The 20,856-nt window shown below is 48.5% G+C and overlaps 1 protein-coding gene across 3 annotated transcripts; it reads left to right on the forward strand.

Annotated features, from left to right (window-relative positions):
* Positions 1–13,335: 13,335 nt before the first annotated feature.
* Positions 13,336–17,898, forward strand: LOC109771168 (cationic amino acid transporter 6, chloroplastic). 3 transcript variants are annotated; one of them, XM_020329871.4, is made up of 5 exons: positions 13,336–13,855; positions 14,693–14,915; positions 15,538–15,886; positions 16,448–16,679; positions 17,064–17,898. In XM_020329871.4, the coding sequence occupies exons 1-5, from the start codon at positions 13,435–13,437 to the stop codon at positions 17,636–17,638; spliced, it is 1,800 nt and encodes a 599-aa protein (XP_020185460.1). In that variant the 5' UTR covers positions 13,336–13,434; the 3' UTR covers positions 17,639–17,898. The 3 variants fall into 3 exon arrangements, with proteins under 3 accessions (XP_020185460.1, XP_073356228.1, XP_045084776.1); XM_073500127.1 differs by having other exon boundaries at positions 13,338–13,559; positions 14,669–14,915; XM_045228841.2 differs by lacking the exon at positions 13,336–13,855 and adding an exon at positions 14,532–14,626.
* Positions 17,899–20,856: the final 2,958 nt, after the last annotated feature.

Genomic DNA, 20,856 nt, shown 5'->3' on the forward strand with positions numbered 1-20,856 from the left:
TGGTGATGTGGGCTGCCATGTTCTTTCCTAGACTCCAGGTTGGTGCATCAAAGGAAAACTCTATGGGCTCAGTGACTGGCATGAACGTCCTTCCTGGAACTTGAACTTGAATCATCCAGCGCTCCTCTTCTCGTAGTGTGGCGTTGTAGGTCCCGGTGAAGCTTGGTATTCTGATGTTCAGGTACTTAGTAACTTCCTTCAAGTGTCGTCCAAATGGTGTATCCTCATCCGGTTGCGCGAACTTATTCCTTGCATCCGCCATCCTAAAAGAGTGGAAGAAAGGAGAGGAGTCAGAAATGAGAAAAGAGTAGTGATCTAGGGCTTTAGCTTAGTGGTCGTGTACTACAGTCAGCGTGTGCTCTGATACCATCTTTGTAGTGACCAGACCTCCAACAGTCTAGTCTCTGTGCATCAGTGTCATCCCTGGATCGGTATTGCTGACACGCACAGTACTTGAAGGATTTATAACAAAGTAGCAATCACACACTTATTACATCGAATAGTCTCAAGAGAGAACTTATTACAATAAATATGGAGTAAGGCCGTCTAAAAACGATAACAGCGGAAGGATTAGCAGATAAAGTGAGTCCATCGACTCCAACGGCATCACTGAGTATAAGACCACGACCTATGACACCTCACTCGTCGTCTGAAAAGTCTGCAACATGAACGTTGCAGCCCGAAAACGGGTCAGCACATGGAATATGCTGGCAAAGTAACACATAGAGAGTAATGAACAGAGTAATGCTATCACTACATGCATATTTGGTTGGTGGAAAGCTCTATGGTTACAGTTTTGCGAAAAGCCAAATTTTCCCTACAACAAAGGAATAAATTTTATTTAACTATCATGGTGGTTGTTAAACATTGAGAAGGTACCTCCAACTCAATCCCAATTAAGAACATGATTAACCCAATCAAATTAAATTAAGTAACATGATAATGAGATTCACATGATAATCCAAGAAACTAGATACTCAAGATGTCCATAACCGGGGACACAGCTAACCATGATTAGTTTGTACACTCTGCAGAGGTTTGCGCACTTCTCCCCACAAGACTCTATCTCCTCCGTTTGATTTCTCGCACTACATGGTGTTTGAGAAACGGATGACCGAGACACAGTCTTTAAGAAACAATACTCTTTACTCCGGGTGGACAATTACACCTACTTTCCCCTACATCTGCTATCCCACCTCTTCAAGAGGTCATGTAACCTACTCAACTATGCTAGAGCCCATAATAGCTTGTGGCTGCACACGGAAGTTTCTAGCATGAATAATCTCATGATCCCTTTGAGCCTGGGTGGCGGTCCATAGGATGATCACACGGGTACTCCGGGATATCCAAAAATACATGAAACACTGGGTTCTGTAGGTGCCTCAATCCTCCCAGATGTAAATTAAAGTAACCATCTTAAGTTGAACCATTAATTAACAATCTCACATATGTCATGAAAATTCACTCAAACCCAATCCACGTCTATGAGCATAGCATAGCAATATAAGCAAACGTAGAAGTAACTCCCAAAGGTTTGATAATAAACAGGGCAATAGGTACTACCTCATCTACTTCCCAAAACCCACATATTAATCAGATCCTAATCATGCAATTGTTTGAGGATTGATCTAATGCAATAAAACTGGGTGGTAAAGAGGTATGATCAAAGTGTTACTTGCCTTGCTGATGATCCGTGAAACCCAGAGACTCGTAGTAGCACGCTTCGCACTCCGGGTACTCTATCGCAAACAAACAATACATACATAAGCAATCAAGCAAGGGTGCACGGGTAAAACTCGAAATAAGACATCCAACCAGAAAGTTCAACTTAAGAACTCCGGTTTGCAAAAAGAATCAAATCGAACGAAACAACGAAACTCGAACGGTGAAAGAAACAAGCTTCATTTACTAATCTGGACCTAAGTCAAATTTTACATTAGCAAAAACCTGTTTAAGTTGGTTAAACAGAAATAGGGTTTCGAGACGAAACTCTAGGCGCTTGAATCGCCTGATTCCGATAAACGAGCGAAAAGTTATACTAAAACGAAGAACAGATCGGAAATCGCGATCGAAAATAATCGCGGAAAATCCGACAAAAAGAAAAACTGACGAACAGGCTAACGAATGAACGTTCGCTGTCTGCGGTTAAACGATGAAAATCGTTCGTTAAAGCGAATGTACGGACGAACGTCCGCTAAATAGACTAAACTGAAAAAAATAAAACCTATCTAATAAAAAATAAACCGGGTTTCTAAAAAACCGACGGTTTTCTCTCGTAAACCGCGGCGGCGGCGGTGACTACCTCCGGTGGGTCAACGGCGGCGGCGGCGGCGGTCGGCTCCGGTGGGGCGGCAGCTCGCAGCGGCTGCGGCGGCGCGGGCGACGGCGGCGGCGGGCAGCGGCGGCGGCGGCACGCAGCGGCGGCTCGGGGCTAGGGTTAGGGTTAGGGGCGGCGTGGGCTGGGGTGGGCTGGCGGCGGGGCGGCTTATAAAGCCCGGGGCGAGGCAGAGTCCGGGTCGCCCGCGGCTCCATAGCCCGTTGATTAGCCGCGTCGATGTGAGACTTTCTCCTTTTTTGTCTTCTCCACACAACCTCCACCATCATATTCTATTCCACCTATAGTGCTATGTCCATGGCTCACGCTCATGTATTGCGTGAAAGTTGAAAAGGTTTGAGAACGTCAAAAGTATGAAACAATTGCTTGGCTTGTCATCGGGGTTGTGCATGGTGTGAATATTTTATGTGAAGAAGATTATGCTAGGTAGCATTCCACATCAAAAATTATCTTTTTTATCATTTACCTATTCGAGGACGAGCAGAAATTAAGCTTGGGGTTGCTGATACATCTCCGTCATATCTATAATTTTTGATTGTTCCATGCCAATATTATGCAACTTTCATATACTTTTTCGTAACTTTTTATACTATTTTTGGGACTAACATATTGATCCAGTGCCCAGTGCCAGTTCCTGTTTGTTGCATGTTTTTGGTTTCGCAGAATATCCATATCAAACGGAATCCAAACGGGATAAAAACGGACGAATCTTATTTTTGGAATATTTGGAAAATCTGGGAGAAAGATCAACGCGAAACGGTGCCCGAGGTGGCCACGAGGTAGGGGGGGCGCCCCTGACCCTCGTGGGCCACCCGTAAGGTGGTTGATGCCCTTCTTCGGCCACAAGAAAGCTAATTTTTGGTAAAAAAATCATGGCGAAGGTTTCATTTCTATCGGAGTTACGGATCTCCATATATACACGAAACGGTGAAAGAGCAGCAGAGGAGAACGCAGAAACAGAGAGAGACAGAGAGACAGATCCAATCTCGGAGGGGCTTTCGCCCCTCCCACGCCATGGAGGCCAAGGACCAGAGGGGAAACCCTTCTCCCATCTAGGGAGGAGGTCAAGAAAGAAGAAGACGAAGGGGCCCCCTCTCCCCTTCTCTTCCGGTGGCGCCGGAACGCTGCCGTGGCCATCATCATCACCGCAATCTTCACCAACAACTTCACCGCCATCATCACCAACTCTTCCCCCCTCTATGCAGCGGTGTAATCTCTCTCTTACCCACTGTAATCTCTACTTAAACATGGTGCTCAACGCTATATATTATTTCCCAATGATGTATGGCTATCCTATGATGTTTGAGTAGATCCGTTTTGTCCTATGGGCTAATTGATGATCGTGATTGGTTTGAGTTGCATGTTTAATTATTGGTGCTGTCCTATGGTGCTCTCCGTGTCGTGCAAGCGTGAGGGATTCCCGCTGTAGGGTTTGCAATATGTTCATGATTTGCTTATGGTGGGTGGCGTGAGTGACAGAAGCACAGGCCGAGTAAGTAGGTTGTTTGCGTATAGGATAAAGAGGACTTGATACTTTAATGCTATGGTTGGGTTTTACCTTAGTGATCTTTAGTGGTTGCGGATGCTTGCTAGAGTTCCAACCATAAGTGCATATGATCCAAGTAGAGAAAGTATGTTAGCTTATGCCTCTCCCTCAAATAAAATTGCAATAATGATTACCGGTCTAGTTATCGATTGCCTAGGGACAAATAACTTTCTCGTAACAAAAAGCTCTCTACTAAAACTAATTTAGTTGTGTCTTCATCTAAACAGCCCCTAGCTTTTATTTACTCGCTCTTTACTTTCTTGCAAACCTATCCAAAAACACCTACAAAGTACTTCTAGTTTCATACTTGTTTCTGGTAAAGCGAACGTCAAGTGTGCGTAGAGTTGTATCGGTGGTCGATAGAACTTGAGGGAATATTTGTTCTACCTTTAGCTCCTTGTTGGGTTCGACACTCTTACTTATCGAAAGAGGCTACAATTGATCCCCTATACTTGTGGGTTATCAGACCGCCACACCCGAGCCGGCTGGGGGTGGATGAACAGGACCCCGTGGAGGGCTGGTTGAACTGTAGCTAGTGGAGGGTGGAATGAACATGACTCGTGGAGGGCTGGTTGAACAGTAGCCGGTGGAGGGCTGGTTGAACAGTAGCCGGTGGAGGCTGGATGAACGGGACCCCGTGGATGAACAGTAGTTGGTGGAGGCTGGAGGAAGTCGACTGTCGATGAACAATAGCAGGTGGAGGCAGGAGGAAGTCGACGGTGGATGAACAATAGCCCGTGTAGGTTGGAGCGAGGCAGTAGACGGTGGATGAACAATAGGCCGTGGAGTCCCGTTTTGCGGTACGCCACACTCCTCCCAATGAATAAGACCCTGTTTCAACCGTAGGCGCTCCAACATAAGTCCGTTTCCTCCGTTTTGCGGTACGCCACACCTCTCCGGATCAACAGCACCCCGTTTCGACCGTAGGAACTCGAACACAAGTCTGTTTTCTCCGTTTTGTTGTACGACAGACCCCTCTAGATGAACAAGATCCCGGTTCGACCGTAGCCGGTCGAACAGAAGGCCGTTTCCTCCGTTCTGCGGTACGCAAGACCCTGTTTTGGCTGTTCCGTCCAAGCCAGTTGGCTCTCGTTGAACACGACGCATTCCGACCCAGTCTGTTGCCTCCCGATGAACAGGACGTTGTTTCTCCGTTCCGACCCGGCCGGTTGGCTGTCGATGAACAGGACGTCGTTGCTGTCGTCCGTTGCCTCTCCATGTACACGAGCCCTGGTCGTACAAATGCGCGAGTAGGCGTTTGAGACCCCGCTCGTATGTACATATGTGGCCATATTTTTTGGCATCTGGTTGTACGTACGTGTACATGGTTTAGATAGGACTGCCTGAACTGCTACGTCGGGGGCTCTACTACTACACGTGCCGCTGCTTGCTCGACCACAGTTCATCGTTGCAGAGAGACCGATCGACCAATATGTACGTACACGTTCGCGACCAGACAAAAAACGCTACGTACGCTTCGACCGGGTGGGTCCTAGCTGTCAGGGAGGATAAGGACACACTTCCTTGCGTGCGAAGATATAGCTGGTGGGTCCCAGCTGTCAGGGGGGAGAATCACTTTTTTGCCCGTAATATGGACGCACTTCCTTGCGTGCGAAGATGTAGCTGGTGGGTCCATCTGTGAGCCTCGGCGCGTAGAGTCCTCTTCCGATGGCTGTCGTTCGTTGACCACGTTGATCGCGCCGTGCGGACAGCACCCAGGCGGTGGACGACAACGAGGCCTAGGAAGGGAACGACGCGGAGCCAGGGAAGACGAGGCAGCTGTGTTTTGTTCTTCTTTCTCGTTGACGTGTTCTGGCATCACCCTCTGACGTAGTCATCTGTGTCTAGCCAAACGATAATGGATGTCGTCACACTGAGAGGGCCCTCAGAATATCTCTACATCGTCGGAGGAGCAAATTCAACTCTCGAGCTATCATGTCTCTTGTCAAATTTTCTGATGAACATGTAAGTTGTCATTATGATCACCTTGTTATAAATGACGTTTGAGCAACCCCAAAGCTCATCGCACGCTAAGAATTGACTACGATACTCTAATGGTCTAAGGAACTAAAACACATGTTAACACTTCGTGTTATAACAATTGACTTATGACGATATTATCTCAAAATATAACAAACAAGTTTGGGTCGATTCAATATGATCGTCCTTCTAACGTCATACTCTCAATGTTGTTTTGAGACTATTGTTACTCTTAACGATATCTCAATATCCAGAAAACGTGATCACGAACAACACTTGAGCTAGTCTTAGACGCGAGAGTAGGAATTTTATTTTACAGTTTATTGTTCTACACGTGTATATGAGTTTTCCACTTAATTGCATATTCCAGGATCATAGCAGTTATAGCATAGAATAAAACTCTTAATCATAAACACAGAAACATAATAATACAATATTTTTGCCTCTAGGGTATACATCCAACATGATCCTCCTTGACTTCTTCCGTGAAGATGAAGTCAACGAAGCTCCGGCGTAGATTCTTGTCGTCTCCTTGGGACGAAGAGGTTAGGGTTTCTCGTCATACGTTCGCGCCGGTGAGATATTATGTCAGACACTTCAGATCAATTCAAGGATAGCGGCGACAACTGCAGCTCCAGGGCGCTGGTCCTTAGGAGTATGTCCATGAAGACTTAGCGGTTGTCATCGTCAAGGCCAGGTCGGCTCCGATATGGGAGTGGCGACGGCGGCGCATCGGCGACTCGTTCTAGCGGCGGTAGTGGTCTCTAGGTAGTCCATGGACCTCAATGTAATTTTTATTATGTTTAGGGTGTTTCGTACTTTTGATGTACAATTATAATAGATCCTCGTCTTTTCAGGAAAAAAAGTGCATGCACTGCTTGTATGTGCTTTACCTTAATTGGATGCTGGATCCATTGGCATTTTAGTATACAACCAATAACGATTCATACAAAAAGAGGCATTGCAATATCGTATTTGTTTTCTTCCCTGAGTGACATTCATTCCTTTATTTTCCTTGGTTTGTTCAATCTGTCAACACTTTCGCATATTAAAACTAGGCCCCTCGTATGCGGAAAAAGGAAACTCTATAGCAATTGGGAAAGAAAGGAAAAGCCCAAGCGAAAGAAATATTTAACGAAAAAAACCTTTATTTGCATGACAATATAGTGGAGACGGTTATGTGTGTTTGCAGCGAAGGGCCTACGCCCGTACGCCCTAGCTATATTTTGCTCATGTCTTTTCCTCCCCTCGCCCAATCAAATGGATGGACAGAAACTCCTTTTGCATGCTCCGGTTCTTTGATTGGATTTTTAGAGCTCGCCAACAAAGTATAATGGCCTTGGCACTTAGCTCTCAGCCTCTATCTGTTTTGCGTAGCTGATGCTAGTGTTATATCTTTTGGGGAGACTATGCCCTATGGGCGTTCCATCTCCGAGTGACGATGAACCAACAAAATGTAAAATGTAGTGGCTGTTTGCCAAGAAAAAGTGTAGTGGCGAGTTAAATTTAGCTTAAGGAGATATTTTGATTAACGGCGTACATGCCGCATGCAATTCCTCTTATAGGCCATGATTTTTCTTTATCAAAATATACTACCATGAATGGAGTCCATTAATGCAGCAACAAAGATGAGCGCGAGAGGTCCAGGCAGGATGGATACGACAAGCAGGAAAGGGATAGAAAACCTTCCAACTACCAGGCGGGGCCAACCTCACCTCATGGCCCCCCCTCTAGCATACTATACGTAGCTCCAAACTGGCATAGCGCCGCGCCGCGCCGCCCGTATCGTTTGAAGTCATGGGTCCTCCTCCGCAAACCAACAGCCCACCGTTCGAAACTTGTGCGTGCAATTTTTTTAACACGGTATAAACGCAAGAGCTCATATATATATATATGCATATACTTATCTCTATAAACGCACACATATACATTTTATTTTTATGAGCATCTCCGAGAGACTGAGCCGGCATATCATCTTTGAGATTTTACGAAGTTATCGTAGTCGCCTCGTAGTCGACGGGAACGTCTACTCCCACTGAACGCGCATCGCGGAAATCCTGAAATAAATTCAGTACAAATGCGAGCATCAGGATTTGAATCCTGATGGGCTGGGAATACCACTATCCTTCTAACCATCCAACCATAGATTGGTTCTCACTTGTACATGCAATTGATACTGATTCACGCGCGATATATTGCAGGCAGCATTCCAAAAAAAAAATTGGAGTAGTTTCGCAGAGGCTTTGATACAAATATCAGAATTGCATTGTGTACTATACCTTTTTTTTTGCGAATGAGAATTGTATTGTACTCCATTAATTGGATAATGGCTGCAAATGACCTTTTTTTAGAGAAAAGAGGCTGTGTTATTTTCTGAAAAGAAAAAGAGCATGATTATTATTAGTCCCAAAAATTAGAAACTTCAAAATTTTAGTTAAGATTCAGATACCGGTAGGTGAGCAGCGGACGCCAAAAAAAAATACAGCTTGGCGGAGGACAGCAAAATCCCAACATTACGAATCCGGAGAGAATTAGTTGAAGGACCTGCAGCAGCGGCATGGCACAAGAGCCTCCTTTTTATTTTGTCCGCGTGATATTCTTCAGCAAAGGTGTGGGTGTAAACGGGTGGACAGATCGATTGGCCGTTTTTTATAAGTGGAGTGCGTCGATTCTTGGGGATATGGATATGAAAAGCAGCCTCCCATCGTAGACTCTACCACGCTAGCCATATCGTACGCGCTCCACATTTTAGATACGGTTTTGATCCGAACTTGGACAATCGTACAACTTTCGATCACCATTTCTTTGGAAGATCTATCTATTGGGCCTTTCATGCTAGAGAAGTCTCTCATAATTAGCTGCTTGCTAGGACATGAAACTACTTCAAAAATAGTACAAGCTATAGGAGGACACGAAGGCCATCATTCAGCGGTCATTGGTCATCTCCAATGCCGATCCTCAAACCGTCCGTGAACGTTTGGATCACGCGATCCGGACGTGTTTTGCCATCCAACGCGGTCTTGTATTCGTCAATAGGCCGGTTCGAACACGCTTTTTTCGCAAACCAGAGTCAAAGTGAGGGTGGGGGCTTTGCGGGCGTTCGGACTGCTACCACGTCCTCGTTTGACAACCATGGCCCACCTGAGCCGCTCGTTCCCACCCGACGGTGGTCAATGCCATTACAAAGCGCTAGCGCCGCATTCACGCCGGCCGAAAGCGGACACGACCTCTTATTGGAGCCAACATTGAAGCAGTGCGCCGGCCGAGAGCGCGGCCCGCGCCGCTTCCCCGTGCACTCAGCGTCTCACCGCATTCAAACGGCACCAGTTCGTTTGTCTGCCTCCATTAAACACACACGGTTGCCTAGAAACAACGAGGCATCGCCACCTGTCCGTCTACCGCTCGCCATTAATCATGTCGACGGTTGCCCTGCCATCACCCCAATATATAAACCACATGCCTGACCATAGCAGCATCCACCATCCTCCGCTCCCTTCCTCCTCTCTGCACCATGCCTGCCATGCCCTCCTCGAGCTCCAAAGCCATCTGGGACAACCTATGATCCGAGAAGAAAAAGGAGATCGCCGCCATTGCAGTCGATCGGTAGGCCGGTAGGCAGACAGAGACCGTCGCTACGGACGCCCCAATGAAGGACGCGACCGAGGACGAGCCGGAGCCACCCTCCTCGCTAGTGCATGCCGGCATCACCATCGTCGAGGCCCGTGCCCACTACACGGACGTGGTGCTAGAGGAGCGGGACAACGGGAGGCCAAGTTTTGGCAGGCGCAGGCCGACCAGACCTACTACCTCTGCCTCCCGGACGAGCACCGGCACGCGGAGGAACAACTCCCTGCCGACACGGCCATAGTGTCGTATGTGGATGTGGCCGAGCAGGAGGCGCCGGTCGACTCCTACCGCACAGCCTGCGAAATCTGCTACAACCACTGGTGGTACATCCAGTATCAGGCGGATATACAGGTCGCCTACAAGGAGATGGGCGAGGGGGCAGATGAGGTGTCCAGCGAGAGCGACGACGAGGAGGACATCGCCAGCTTGCCATGGTTGCGCCCCTCCGTCACAACCACGAAGCCGGCACATTCGCGAATGCCGCTGGCAACGAGGAAGAGTAGAGAATGGGAGGTCACCGGTGCTCGGGTCCCAGGAAGGACACCACTCCTCCCCTCCCATTCAAGCCAAGCTTGGTGGGCTGAACATCCTCGGCCGATTAGCTGCTTTGCGGTGATGTGGAGGTGGACAACTTCACTTCTCGGGGCTCATGGCTGCGGAGGTAGAGCTAGAGCTTCATTTTGCGGTGCTAACGCCCGGACGGACGCCGGCGATCATTTAGATTAGGTTTAGAGACGGGTTTAGTTAAAATATGTCTCCATTGTAATGAATGTGCTCCGGTTTATATGAAAATCCGCGTGTTTGCATGAATTCCGTCCGGTTAGTTGAATAGTGTTTGAAATGTATGCGAGCAGCGTTGGATGCCGACTCTCGATACCGTGTCTGCGGACTGGTCCTCCTGTCCGCGAACGGATGCGGGAGCAAATTTGCAGGTCTGCGTTGGAGATGCCCTAAGAACTACTTCTACACCATATCTTCATCGTGGAATTTTCTCCAAGCGTCTTCTTTCGTTTCCCTCGGCGACTAGGGCAAATTGCTTCCCATGGTTCACCTTATCTTTACCTGTCGCTCTAGCAGCCAGTGACAGGGAGGGGAATCCCGATGCCTTTGCTCGCGCTAGTAGTTTAGATATTTTTTTAGTCCTTACAGGTACAACGCTCGGACGGATGGCGACGCTTCTCCTTCAAATTTTTCTTCCGGGCTCCGATCATCCTTAAATTCGTTCATCTGGGTGTAGTTGATGAAGCTCTGACATAGATTTCTGTCGTCTCCTTGGGGAGGCGAGGTTAGGGTTTCTCGTCGTGCGTGTGCGACATTTGGTGTCAGTTGCTTCAAACCTATTCAAGGGATGTACGACGATGAGTGCAACTACAAAGTGCTGGTCCTTAGGGGCACAAGCATGAAGACTTCCTGACTATCATCGTCTTGGTCAAGCCGGCTGTGATAGGGAAACGAAGATAGCGGCGCGTCGATGGCTCGTTTTGACGGCGATAATGATCGTTTGATGGTCTAGAGATCAAAATGTATTTTTTTATCATATCTGAGATACTTTGTACTTCTGATAAACCTTTATAACAGATCTAGATCTTTTTTTCTTGAAAAAGAAGAAGCATAATATTCTAGTAGATTAAGATGTTATTCAACGATGTATAAGTATTATACCTAGTAGTCTAGCCCATCATTTACCTTTCCATATAAATATGATTGTACAAAATAATATGATTTTCTTTGGTCACATAATAATTTGTTACATATTTATTGGTTTAGCAAAGAAAATATAATTTTATTTGGTAATACAATATGAAGTGGGAAAGCTTAGGCGCTTTTTAATAATAACCGGTGGAAAAAATATCAAGGTGAGAAAAAAAAATCAAAACTAGGAAAAGATGGAGGAATGGACCTACGTAAGGTTGGATCAAAGAGGAATGAACACAGAACCTATGTCTTTAAGTAGGAAAAAGTAGGATACTCCCTCCCTTTCATTTTATAGGGCTTATCTCGAAAATTTTGTTTTCCCATTTTGTAAGTCTTAATTTTATTATTTTCATTCACATGTTCAGATTTTAAGGTGCATTAAATCGTTACATGCAAGGATTAGGCTGGTCCTAATGGGTGTATCATTGCTAGTATCATGCGTGCCAACTGGACAACTTTGATTAGGTGACATATAATTAAATGAAGAAAGAAATGGTTGAGTATCATATCATGATACGACAACATAATAATAAGTAAACACAGATTCTTGAGGAAAATGAGCTCATTAATTAACTAGTTTTGTAAACTACAAAATTATTTCACCATTCACCATCTATCCTGGTTGGTGAGATTTTTAAATTGAGACCTATAAATCAGAAGAGCGGGATAGGAGAGAAGTAGAAGAAATTAGCTGAGGGTTAAATGACCGGAGGAAGCACATTGCCTCTCGAGCTACCTTTGATGACGCACCGAGTCGCCGGGCGATGTGATTTGGAGGAAAATGCCACCCTCGAGGTTACCATGGCGCATTGTCGCCGCCGCCGTGGCGCCATTCTAGCAAGCCGTCCCCTCGCCCGCTTTAGGGAAAGAAAGAATTAGTACTAGAGAAGATCTCGGGCTATTTGATTCAAAGAGATCCTATAAGATTTTTTGGAGGATTGAAATACTTAGGAATTTTTCTGCGCTGGTTCTTTGGTTCATAGGATTGGATCTAGGATTTTTTTTCTATGGATTTGAAATAAATTTCGCAAAAATCTAACATCCACTTCAACCTCTTTTTACTAATTTTTTTTGTTTTTCCCGTGACATCAAACACCCTTGGTAATTCTGTAGGATTTAAGTGAGCATGCCACCCCCATCCTATACTTTTCCCATTCTTATGTTTTCAAAAATCCTACGAATCAAAGAGGCCCTCAATTGGCTAGTGACCTACTACTTTATTTTACTAACTCATGATTGATCTCTTGATTGTTGCCCCTGTTTATTAAGATTGTTAGCCAGTTGTCCGTGTGTTATAGTCACCAACTCACTTTTAATAGTAGAGATTTTTCGAGAGCGGACATTTGGCTCCCGGGAGCCATGGAGGCCTTTTCTTGAAAACAAATCAAAATTCAAACTTTTCGGTTTCAAAAAAATCTGAAAAAATTGTGCAAGTAAACAAGTATGTTATGTCTATATGTGTAAAATTTCAGAATGAAAAACGTTGAAATGTGACATGTACCAAAAGGACAAATTCATGGTCTAGGAGGATGAATAGTATCATGTGTTAAAAAGCCCCAGATTTGTCTTTTTTGCACAGCCCTCATTTCAACATATTTTGCCCTGAAAATGTACACACATGTGTGTTATGCCTTCATGTGTATGTGTGTTTTCTTTTTCAGAATTTTTTGAAATGTAAAAAATATGAAATTTGACAAAATTCAAATTTTTTAAAACAGAGCTCCATGGAGCTCGGCCTCCACAATATCCGAGATTTTTCTTGCTTTTCCTATTTATTTTTTCAGATGACTGAAAAGCACTCCCTCGGTTCACAAATACTCTCTCCATTCGGAAATAGCTATCATGGTTTTATTTCAAAAATGTAATATAAGATGTCATAATTTTTGTGAATCAGATGTATGTGGAGACATTTTAGTGTGTTAGTTCGCTCATTTCAGTTCATATGTATTTTATATAGAAATATTGATAATTTCTTATATATGTGAAGGGAGGGGTATCTATTTTCTGGTACAGCAGTATTTTTCATCAGCAGACTTCTCTTATTATTTTTACATAAGAAAGTGGAAAATGCTACTCCGCGTCCAAAGACCGTCAACCCTCCCGCTCGTCTGGGCTCTCTCTTTATAAACCGTGCTCTCGGACCCCTCACTCTCCACGCCTCATCTTCCGTTTCTTCTCCAGCCCCCCTCACGAAAGCCACACCCCGCCGCCCCGGCGCAATTTCTGGAGCGGCACTTGGATCCTCACGGCCATGGACAAGGGCGCACTGATGACGCCGGACTCCGATCAGGGCGGCCCCGACGGGGGCTCGTTCTCGAGCCTGCGCTCGTACGGGCGGGCCCTGTCGCAGACGCCGCGGCGGCTGGCACGGCGCGCGTGCGCGGCGACGGCGCCGGAGGAAGAGATGAGCCGCGTGCGCGCGCGGTCGGGGGCTCCGATGGCGCGCGCTCTGCGGTGGCCGGACCTCGTGGGGCTTGGTCTCGGCGGCATGGTGGGCGCCGGGGTGTTCGTCACCACCGGGCGCGCCACGAGGCTCCACGCCGGCCCCGGCGTCGTCGTGTCCTACGCCATTGCCGGCCTCTGCGCGCTGCTCTCCGCCTTCTGCTACACGGAGTTCGCCGTGGACATGCCCGTCGCCGGCGGCGCCTTCAGCTACCTCCGCGTCACCTTCGGTGAGCTCGCTGGCCCCGGCCCCGGCCCCCCAATCAATCATGCCGAGATCATGACCCGAATAACGCCATTAAACCAACCATCAATTATATATAATAATCTGCTCGTTTCTTGTCATACCATGTAAGATTTGTTTATCCCACGAGTATTTTGCTCTCACTCGCTCGCTGGTGCGATTGGAGTACGTCACATATTGGGGGGGGGGGATCGCATCCATCCTTAACTATTCGATGGTTATCTATACATCTTCCTTCATGTATATACTTTGTGGTTTGGGTTTCCCCGTTGTCTTTGGTTTGTCCAGTTGCCCAAAAAGCAGGCTCCTTTTGCGCGTATTTAATGCGTACGCGAGAAGAGGTGTCGTCTTCGCGGCATGAACACGATGCCGCTGTTCCTGCTGTCGCTGTGCCCTGCCTGCTGATAAAATAAAATTCAGATTCAGACAGATCACCTGCGATGCTGTTCCAACAGTAGAAAACCTAAATCCTTTGTACGTACGTACGTACTGGGGTACTGCGTATGCACGTCTCGCTGTCAACTGAATTTGGATTGAGATTTAGCAGAGTAGAAGAAACTCGCGAGTCCAACGGGAGCAATTAAAGAAAGCAAAAAAATTGGGATTGCGACTTCCAACAAATTTTATCGCACGCACACGTACACATCCATATCCAGGAAATAATGTTGGGAGGTCGCTTTCTCGCGTCCCAAAACGGTTGGTTTGGCCTTTTGGCCCAGATGCATATGGGGCCTAGCTAACTCTCTCACATCTCAGAGTAAAAGATCTTCACTGCCGCCCCGCCGCCGGTTGCAGCCAGAGCTGATTGTTTGTTTGCGTGCAGGGGAATTCGCTGCGTTCCTGACGGGGGCGAACCTCATCATGGAGTACGTCTTCTCCAACGCCGCCGTGGCGCGCAGCTTCACGGCCTACATGGGCACCGCGGTCGGCGTCGACGCGCCCAGCAAGTGGCGGATCGCCGTGCCGGGCCTCCCCAACGGCTTCAACCAGGTCGACCTCGTCGCCGTCGGGGTCATCCTCCTCATCTCCGTCTGCATCTGCTACAGGTACTACTCATCCTACTACAGTATTTGTTTTCATTATAATATACTCCTAATAAAGAAATCATTTTGGCTTTGCTTGCAAGTGTCAGCCTTCTCTTGTCTCTTGCCGCGTCTCTCGGTACTGTGTGTTTTGCATGACTGTTGACTACTGTGTGATTTGCATGACCGTTGACTGAAATCGGACCCCACACCCTGTCTGTTGCCAGTGTCAGTCAATCTTGTAAAAAAGCCGATGCAAATGTCACTTTACTTTTTGCTAGATTTTACAAGGTTCGATTTGCTCTAGTTGTAGCCATTAAGATTATTTTTTTCGAGATTTTGTTCCGCAAGACAGAAAAGGGTCCTCTCGGTCGCTCGCTGCTGTAGCTTTTCCCACCTTTCGCAATCGAATGTCTTCCGAGGCAATCGTGAACAAGCTTTTCTCCGGAGCAAAGGAAGAATCTCGCAAGCGAACCACTCCTTTTGATTCTCTAGTACCCCTACATACATGTACTTGATTCCGTTTCCTGTGAAGTTCAAACAAGTCCGATAGATTCTTTTTTGTTTTCCTAGATAGAAACATGGTAGGAGCACATATTCCTGGCACAAGTATGACACTGTTTTCCTGTCTGCGATGCGATGGCAGCACCAAAGAGAGCTCCAAGGTGAACATGGTCCTCACGGCCGTGCACGTGGCCTTCATCCTCTTCATCATCGTCATGGGCTTCTGGCGTGGCGACGCGCGCAACCTGACCCACCCCGCCGACCCGGCCCACCCGGGCGGTTTCTTCCCCAACGGCGTCGGCGGCGTCTTCAGCGGCGCGGCCATGGTGTACCTGAGCTACATCGGCTACGACGCCGTGTCCACCATGGCTGAAGAGGTGGAGCGGCCCGCGCGCGACATCCCCATCGGTGTCTCGGGGTCCGTCATCATCGTCACCGTGCTCTACTGCCTCATGGCCGCTTCCATGTCCATGCTCCTCCCATACGACGCGGTGAGAACCATTTATCTATCTTCTTTGTTTTTAAGATTCTTATGTAGGCAGCATGGGCATACGGATGATGCTCGTTACTCATCCTTAGTCTACTTTTGGGTCTCGCCCGCCTACTAGAAGGTAAGAGATCTCACCTAGTATGAATGATATGATTGTGTAGGTGAGGATGATTCTGGGAATATATTGCCTAAGGTGGATGAGGTTGCTATAGCTTATAGTAGTAGGAGCTGTATTAGAACAGGAGATTGATGCCAGTGGCAGCAAGACGATTCTTGTTGCTTTTCCTTTCTACCTTTCCCTCGTCCCCTTTTGGGATGTTGGTCATGTGGTTTTTCGGGATGAATCTGCTGTCGCCGTCGCAGGGCGGCCGGCCCAAATACGCTTTCTAGCACAGCACAGGGTAGTAAAGCATGATCTATGTGCACGCAATTTCTTTTGCCTTTATCCTATTCTCTTTTCTTTCTTGGTAACCTATGCCATGCCATGATCAGCGACAGAATCTGACAGTATTTGACCTGCTACTGCTAGCTCGAGCTCAACTGTTGTGTGTGGTGTTTTCAGATCGACACAGAGGCGCCCTTCTCGGGGGCCTTCAGGGGGAGCGACGGATGGGGCTGGGTGTCCAACGTGATCGGGGCCGGTGCCAGCCTCGGCATCTTGACGTCGCTCATGGTGGCCATGCTGGGGCAGGCCAGGTACCTGTGCGTCATCGGCCGCTCCGGCGTCATGCCCGCCTGGCTAGCCAAGGTGCACCCCAAGACCGCCACCCCCGTCAACGCCTCTGCCTTCCTTGGTACGTATCGCTCGCCGTCCTTCCAACTGTTTCCCTTCACTTTTGACCAACGTCACGGGCACCATGGTTTCTTCGGGAGAATTCACGACCGAGTACTCCAGCAACGACAATGTCATGGTTCCTTTCCGTGACCATCATAACGGCGGGCTAAAGCGATTAGCGACAACCTCGCCTTTCTTTGTGGACTTTCCTGACTGCGAAGCCGTTTCCATGGACAACTCGCGACGCTAATAGTAGTATTATAGAGAGTGTAGACGCGGGTATCATGCAATGGAAGTGTTAACCTGATTATTAGTACCACGATAATGTCACTTTTCCTTAGTTTTCTTCATTCATTTTGACTTTTTTTGTATTGTATTGACAATGTGATGTTCCTCCTCGCAGGACTCTTGACGGCTGCGCTGGCGCTCTTCACGGAGCTGGACATCCTCCTCAACCTCGTCTGCATTGGCACGCTCTTCGTCTTCTACATGGTGTCCAACGCAGTCGTATACCGCCGCTACGTCGTCGGCCCAACCGGCAGCAGCACCGAATCCGGGGACCGGCAGCCCAGCGCATGGCCGACCCTCGCGTTTCTCCTCGCCTTCTCCCTCATCGCGCTCTCCTTCACGCTGGTGTGGAAGCTGGCGCCGGAGGGCGGCCGCACCAGGGTCGGGCTCCTGTCGGCGTGCGGCGCGGCGGCGGTGGCCACGGTCGGCGCGTTCCAGGCGCTGGTGCCCCAGGCGCACACGCCCGAGCTTTGGGGCGTGCCGGGCATGCCGTGGGTGCCCGCAGCGTCCGTGTTCCTCAACGTCTTCCTGCTGGGCTCCCTAGACCGCCCGTCCTACGTCCGGTTCGGCTTCTTCTCCGCGGCCGCCGTGCTCGTCTACGTGCTCTACAGCGTGCACGCCAGCTATGACGCCGAGGAGAGCGCCACGCTCGACGGCGCCAAGGTGCAGGACGAAGCTTGCAGGGTGTAGCTACTAGCTAGGGTGGAGAGAATGAGCTTGTTAACTGCTGCTCTAGAGCGTCTAGGTTTTTCTTCTTCTTGACAATTTTCTGTCATGTTCTAGATTTCGAGTAGCTGTTGGGAGTACAACAAAGGAGCTAACAAGGTAATGAAATGTGAAAACTGAGAGAGGATCCGGGGAAAGGGGATTTTACCTGGAACTTGCATATGCGAGCACAAGTTCTTCTAAAATGTACATGCTCTAATTTCCTGGAAGATACTTCAGGGCAACTGCTTGTCTCCTTCATTTGTTTTCTTTACCCAAAAAAGGCTTCCCCTACTTATATTATAAAGCAATCATCGCTGAATACATCCGAGATACCGAACAACGCGCACACATACCCAAGGCAAGATACAAAGATGGCAGGTACCGACACACCACCCTACCGACAAACAATAGAGAAATGAACCGGACCACAACGAAGCCAGGCATCAGAAGCGGTGCCTCCAAGAAGGGTACGACCGTGGATAGCCGCCAGCGCCCGATCGCCGAAGATCAGGTTTTCACCCGGAGCAAGACGACAAGAGTGGGAACGCCGCGACGGGGCCTTCAGAAAGGGTACGGCAGCAACGGCCACCGTCGGCCAGTCAAAGGACTGGACAAGTGGTGTACCCCGACGCTCACACCCCACCGGTGAACCTTAACTCCGTCAAGCACCCGCAACCACGCCACCCACGCGGCCATGGTTGCCTGCCCGCACCTGAGACGCACGCTCAGCCCACACACTTCGCGCCTCCCGCCGCCAGAGCCGCTGCCCTGCAACCAGACAACCCCGAGACCTACACGAAGGCCCCAGCTTTGGACCAACCGACGACCCTCGACCGACAGAACCACCCGCGGACGCTCCGCTGGTGAACATGCGCCAACCTGACCGCGACCGAGGAAAGGGGGGGGGGGGGAAAGGGGAGCGGACGAATCCGGAGCGGCAAACCGTGCTGGCGATAGGTGGCGCGACCACATCGAGGAACCCATATCCCTCCGACCAAGCTCCCCGCCGGACACGAGGAAAGGGGGAGAAGGAGGAGCGGACGCATCCGGACTAGCAAACCGTGCCGACGATAGGTGGCATGACCGCATCGAGGCCACCTATCCCTCCTACCAAGCTCCCCCGCGAGCACCCCCATGTCGCCCCACCATGGTAGCTGACACACATCTCCGCGAGGCCATCGGCAACCGCGCGCCCGCCGACGAGGGCGGCCAAATCAACCCGCAGCCGCAACCAAGGAAGCTCACCGGAGATGCCTCCTCGCTCCGTTCGCCGATGTCCGAGCGCCAGACCAGGAAGGTTTCGACAGACTCGACCAACACGCCCCGCCAGCCACCGCCACCCCCACCAGCCCGAACCAAGGCAGGGGCGGACGCCTGCAGATCCTTGTCGCCCGCGACCCGCACCACCACTGCGCCAAGCCAGGAACCAGCACAGGCCACACCGGACCCCGCCACCGACGCCCTGCCTCGTCGCGACAGCCGCCATGCCAGATCCACCCGCCGTCATGAAAGTCCGCACCAAGCGCTCGCCGCCCCCGCCGCTCCACGCACCAGCACGCCCTCCGACGCCCAGCCCGTCGCGCCACCGCCATGCGCAGCACCATCACCACGCAACTGCGCCGCACGCCCTGGGACAGCGAGGCACCCCGATCCAGCCACGTCGGCCCGCGCCAAGGCCGCTAGGAGGGGGAACGAGGAGGCCTCGCCGGCGCCGGCCAGGCTTTGCCCGGCAGCGCCCTCTGGCGGCGACGAGGGAGGAGGGGGCGGGGAAAGGAGTTGGCGGCGGCGTGGTAGGGTTCCTCCCCGTAGCCTCGCGGGGGGTGACGCAGGAGGGTGGGGAAAGGTACCGCGTCGGTCTCGATAAATTCTTTCGTCCGTCCGTGGGTTTTACAATATCTTGTTTTCTTTGATAAAAGGTGCCCGGCTTAATCTATTTTTTTACCTACTAAAAGGATCAATGATCTATTTTTGACCTACTAAACAGATTAATGCTTCTTCCCTTCCGTCATGCGGTTTTACAGCAAATCCCTTGACATTTGAAAGAATCAACCTGCAATCCACCTTTAATTGACAAATTGAATCGATTTTTTTTACAAAAAACAACCTACAATCTCTAGTAATTAACCCACAGTCCACTTTTACGTGACAAAATGAATCTTTTTTTTCTTTTTACCAAAACACCCTGTGTTTTATGGCAATTAACACGCTACCCACCTTTAAGTGACAAAACTTAAAAGCTAAATTTTTTGGTTAATCAACCCGCAGTCCATCTAGAACAATTTTTTTTAATATCCATATATTTGAAACCCTAATTCCAATTTTGACATGTTATAGATGAAAATCAATTAGAAAAACGTGTAGAATTTGAATATAATGTTATTTTACCTCTTAAATATTTTAAAAATGCTATTTAGAGTGCAACCATAATCAATAGCACACAATCCGTATTTCTTTTGTACTGGCGGCAATCTAGATTGCAAATGAACACCTCGACAAACAATATTGGAGACGAAAGAAACTATCGATAATCACGCATGCACGCCTTGGCAAAACATAACAAAAAAATCATCATAATGTGTGCGTGCACACACACATACACAGAGAGACGCCTTAGAATTGACCATATTCAAAAGCGTTCTGTAAGCACTAAGATAATCATAGACAAGAATGGGTCGGAGGACAAGCGGCAACACAGATGCGATGTCATGTTGAAATAAAGAACATGGATCTATTGGGGTCTTGATTCATAATTATTGGGTTAGATAGATGTGATATCTTTTCTCGCGTTGCAACGCAAGGGCTCTTCTACTAGTAAACTAATAAAGCAAACAAAGGCAAAATAGTCTTACAACCGAAACCAAGTGAGAGATACTTATTACAGAGCAAATGATAAGTAGAAACATTACCAACAGTCAAAACAGAAAGCTAAACACATCAGGAAGAAGTGCTTTTGTTAGAGGCATGGATGTCCTTGATCTTGCGAAGCACCGAGCAGGCCGCGTCCCGGTCCTTCCTCTTCCCTAGAGGACACCATTGCTGAAAACATAAAAATCATTTGAATATGTAAACAACACGACGATTCAGAATCTTTTCTTCTATAGTGAGTTTATTATGGATAGTTCATAGTACCCATGCCATGGCCGCAAAAGAGAGCCACACTAACCTCCGATTTTGACCCCTCGATCTCTCAAGAAGATGAA

The sequence above is a fragment of the Aegilops tauschii genome, chromosome 5 (assembly GCF_002575655.3).
Source record: "Aegilops tauschii subsp. strangulata cultivar AL8/78 chromosome 5, Aet v6.0, whole genome shotgun sequence".
NCBI lineage: Eukaryota > Viridiplantae > Streptophyta > Magnoliopsida > Poales > Poaceae > Aegilops > Aegilops tauschii.

What these genes read in the sequence shown, in the direction of transcription:
- LOC109771168 (XM_020329871.4), top strand. Translation starts at nt 13,435, where the DNA reads ATGGACAAGGGCGCACTGATGACGCCGGACTCCGATCAGGGCGGCCCC. An exon ending in TCCGTCTGCATCTGCTACAG is followed by an intron (nt 14,916 to 15,537) that starts GTACTACTCATC and finishes ATGCGATGGCAG; the next exon opens with CACCAAAGAGAGCTCCAAGG. An exon ending in CAACGCCTCTGCCTTCCTTG is followed by an intron (nt 16,680 to 17,063) that starts GTACGTATCGCT and finishes TCCTCCTCGCAG; the next exon opens with GACTCTTGACGGCTGCGCTG.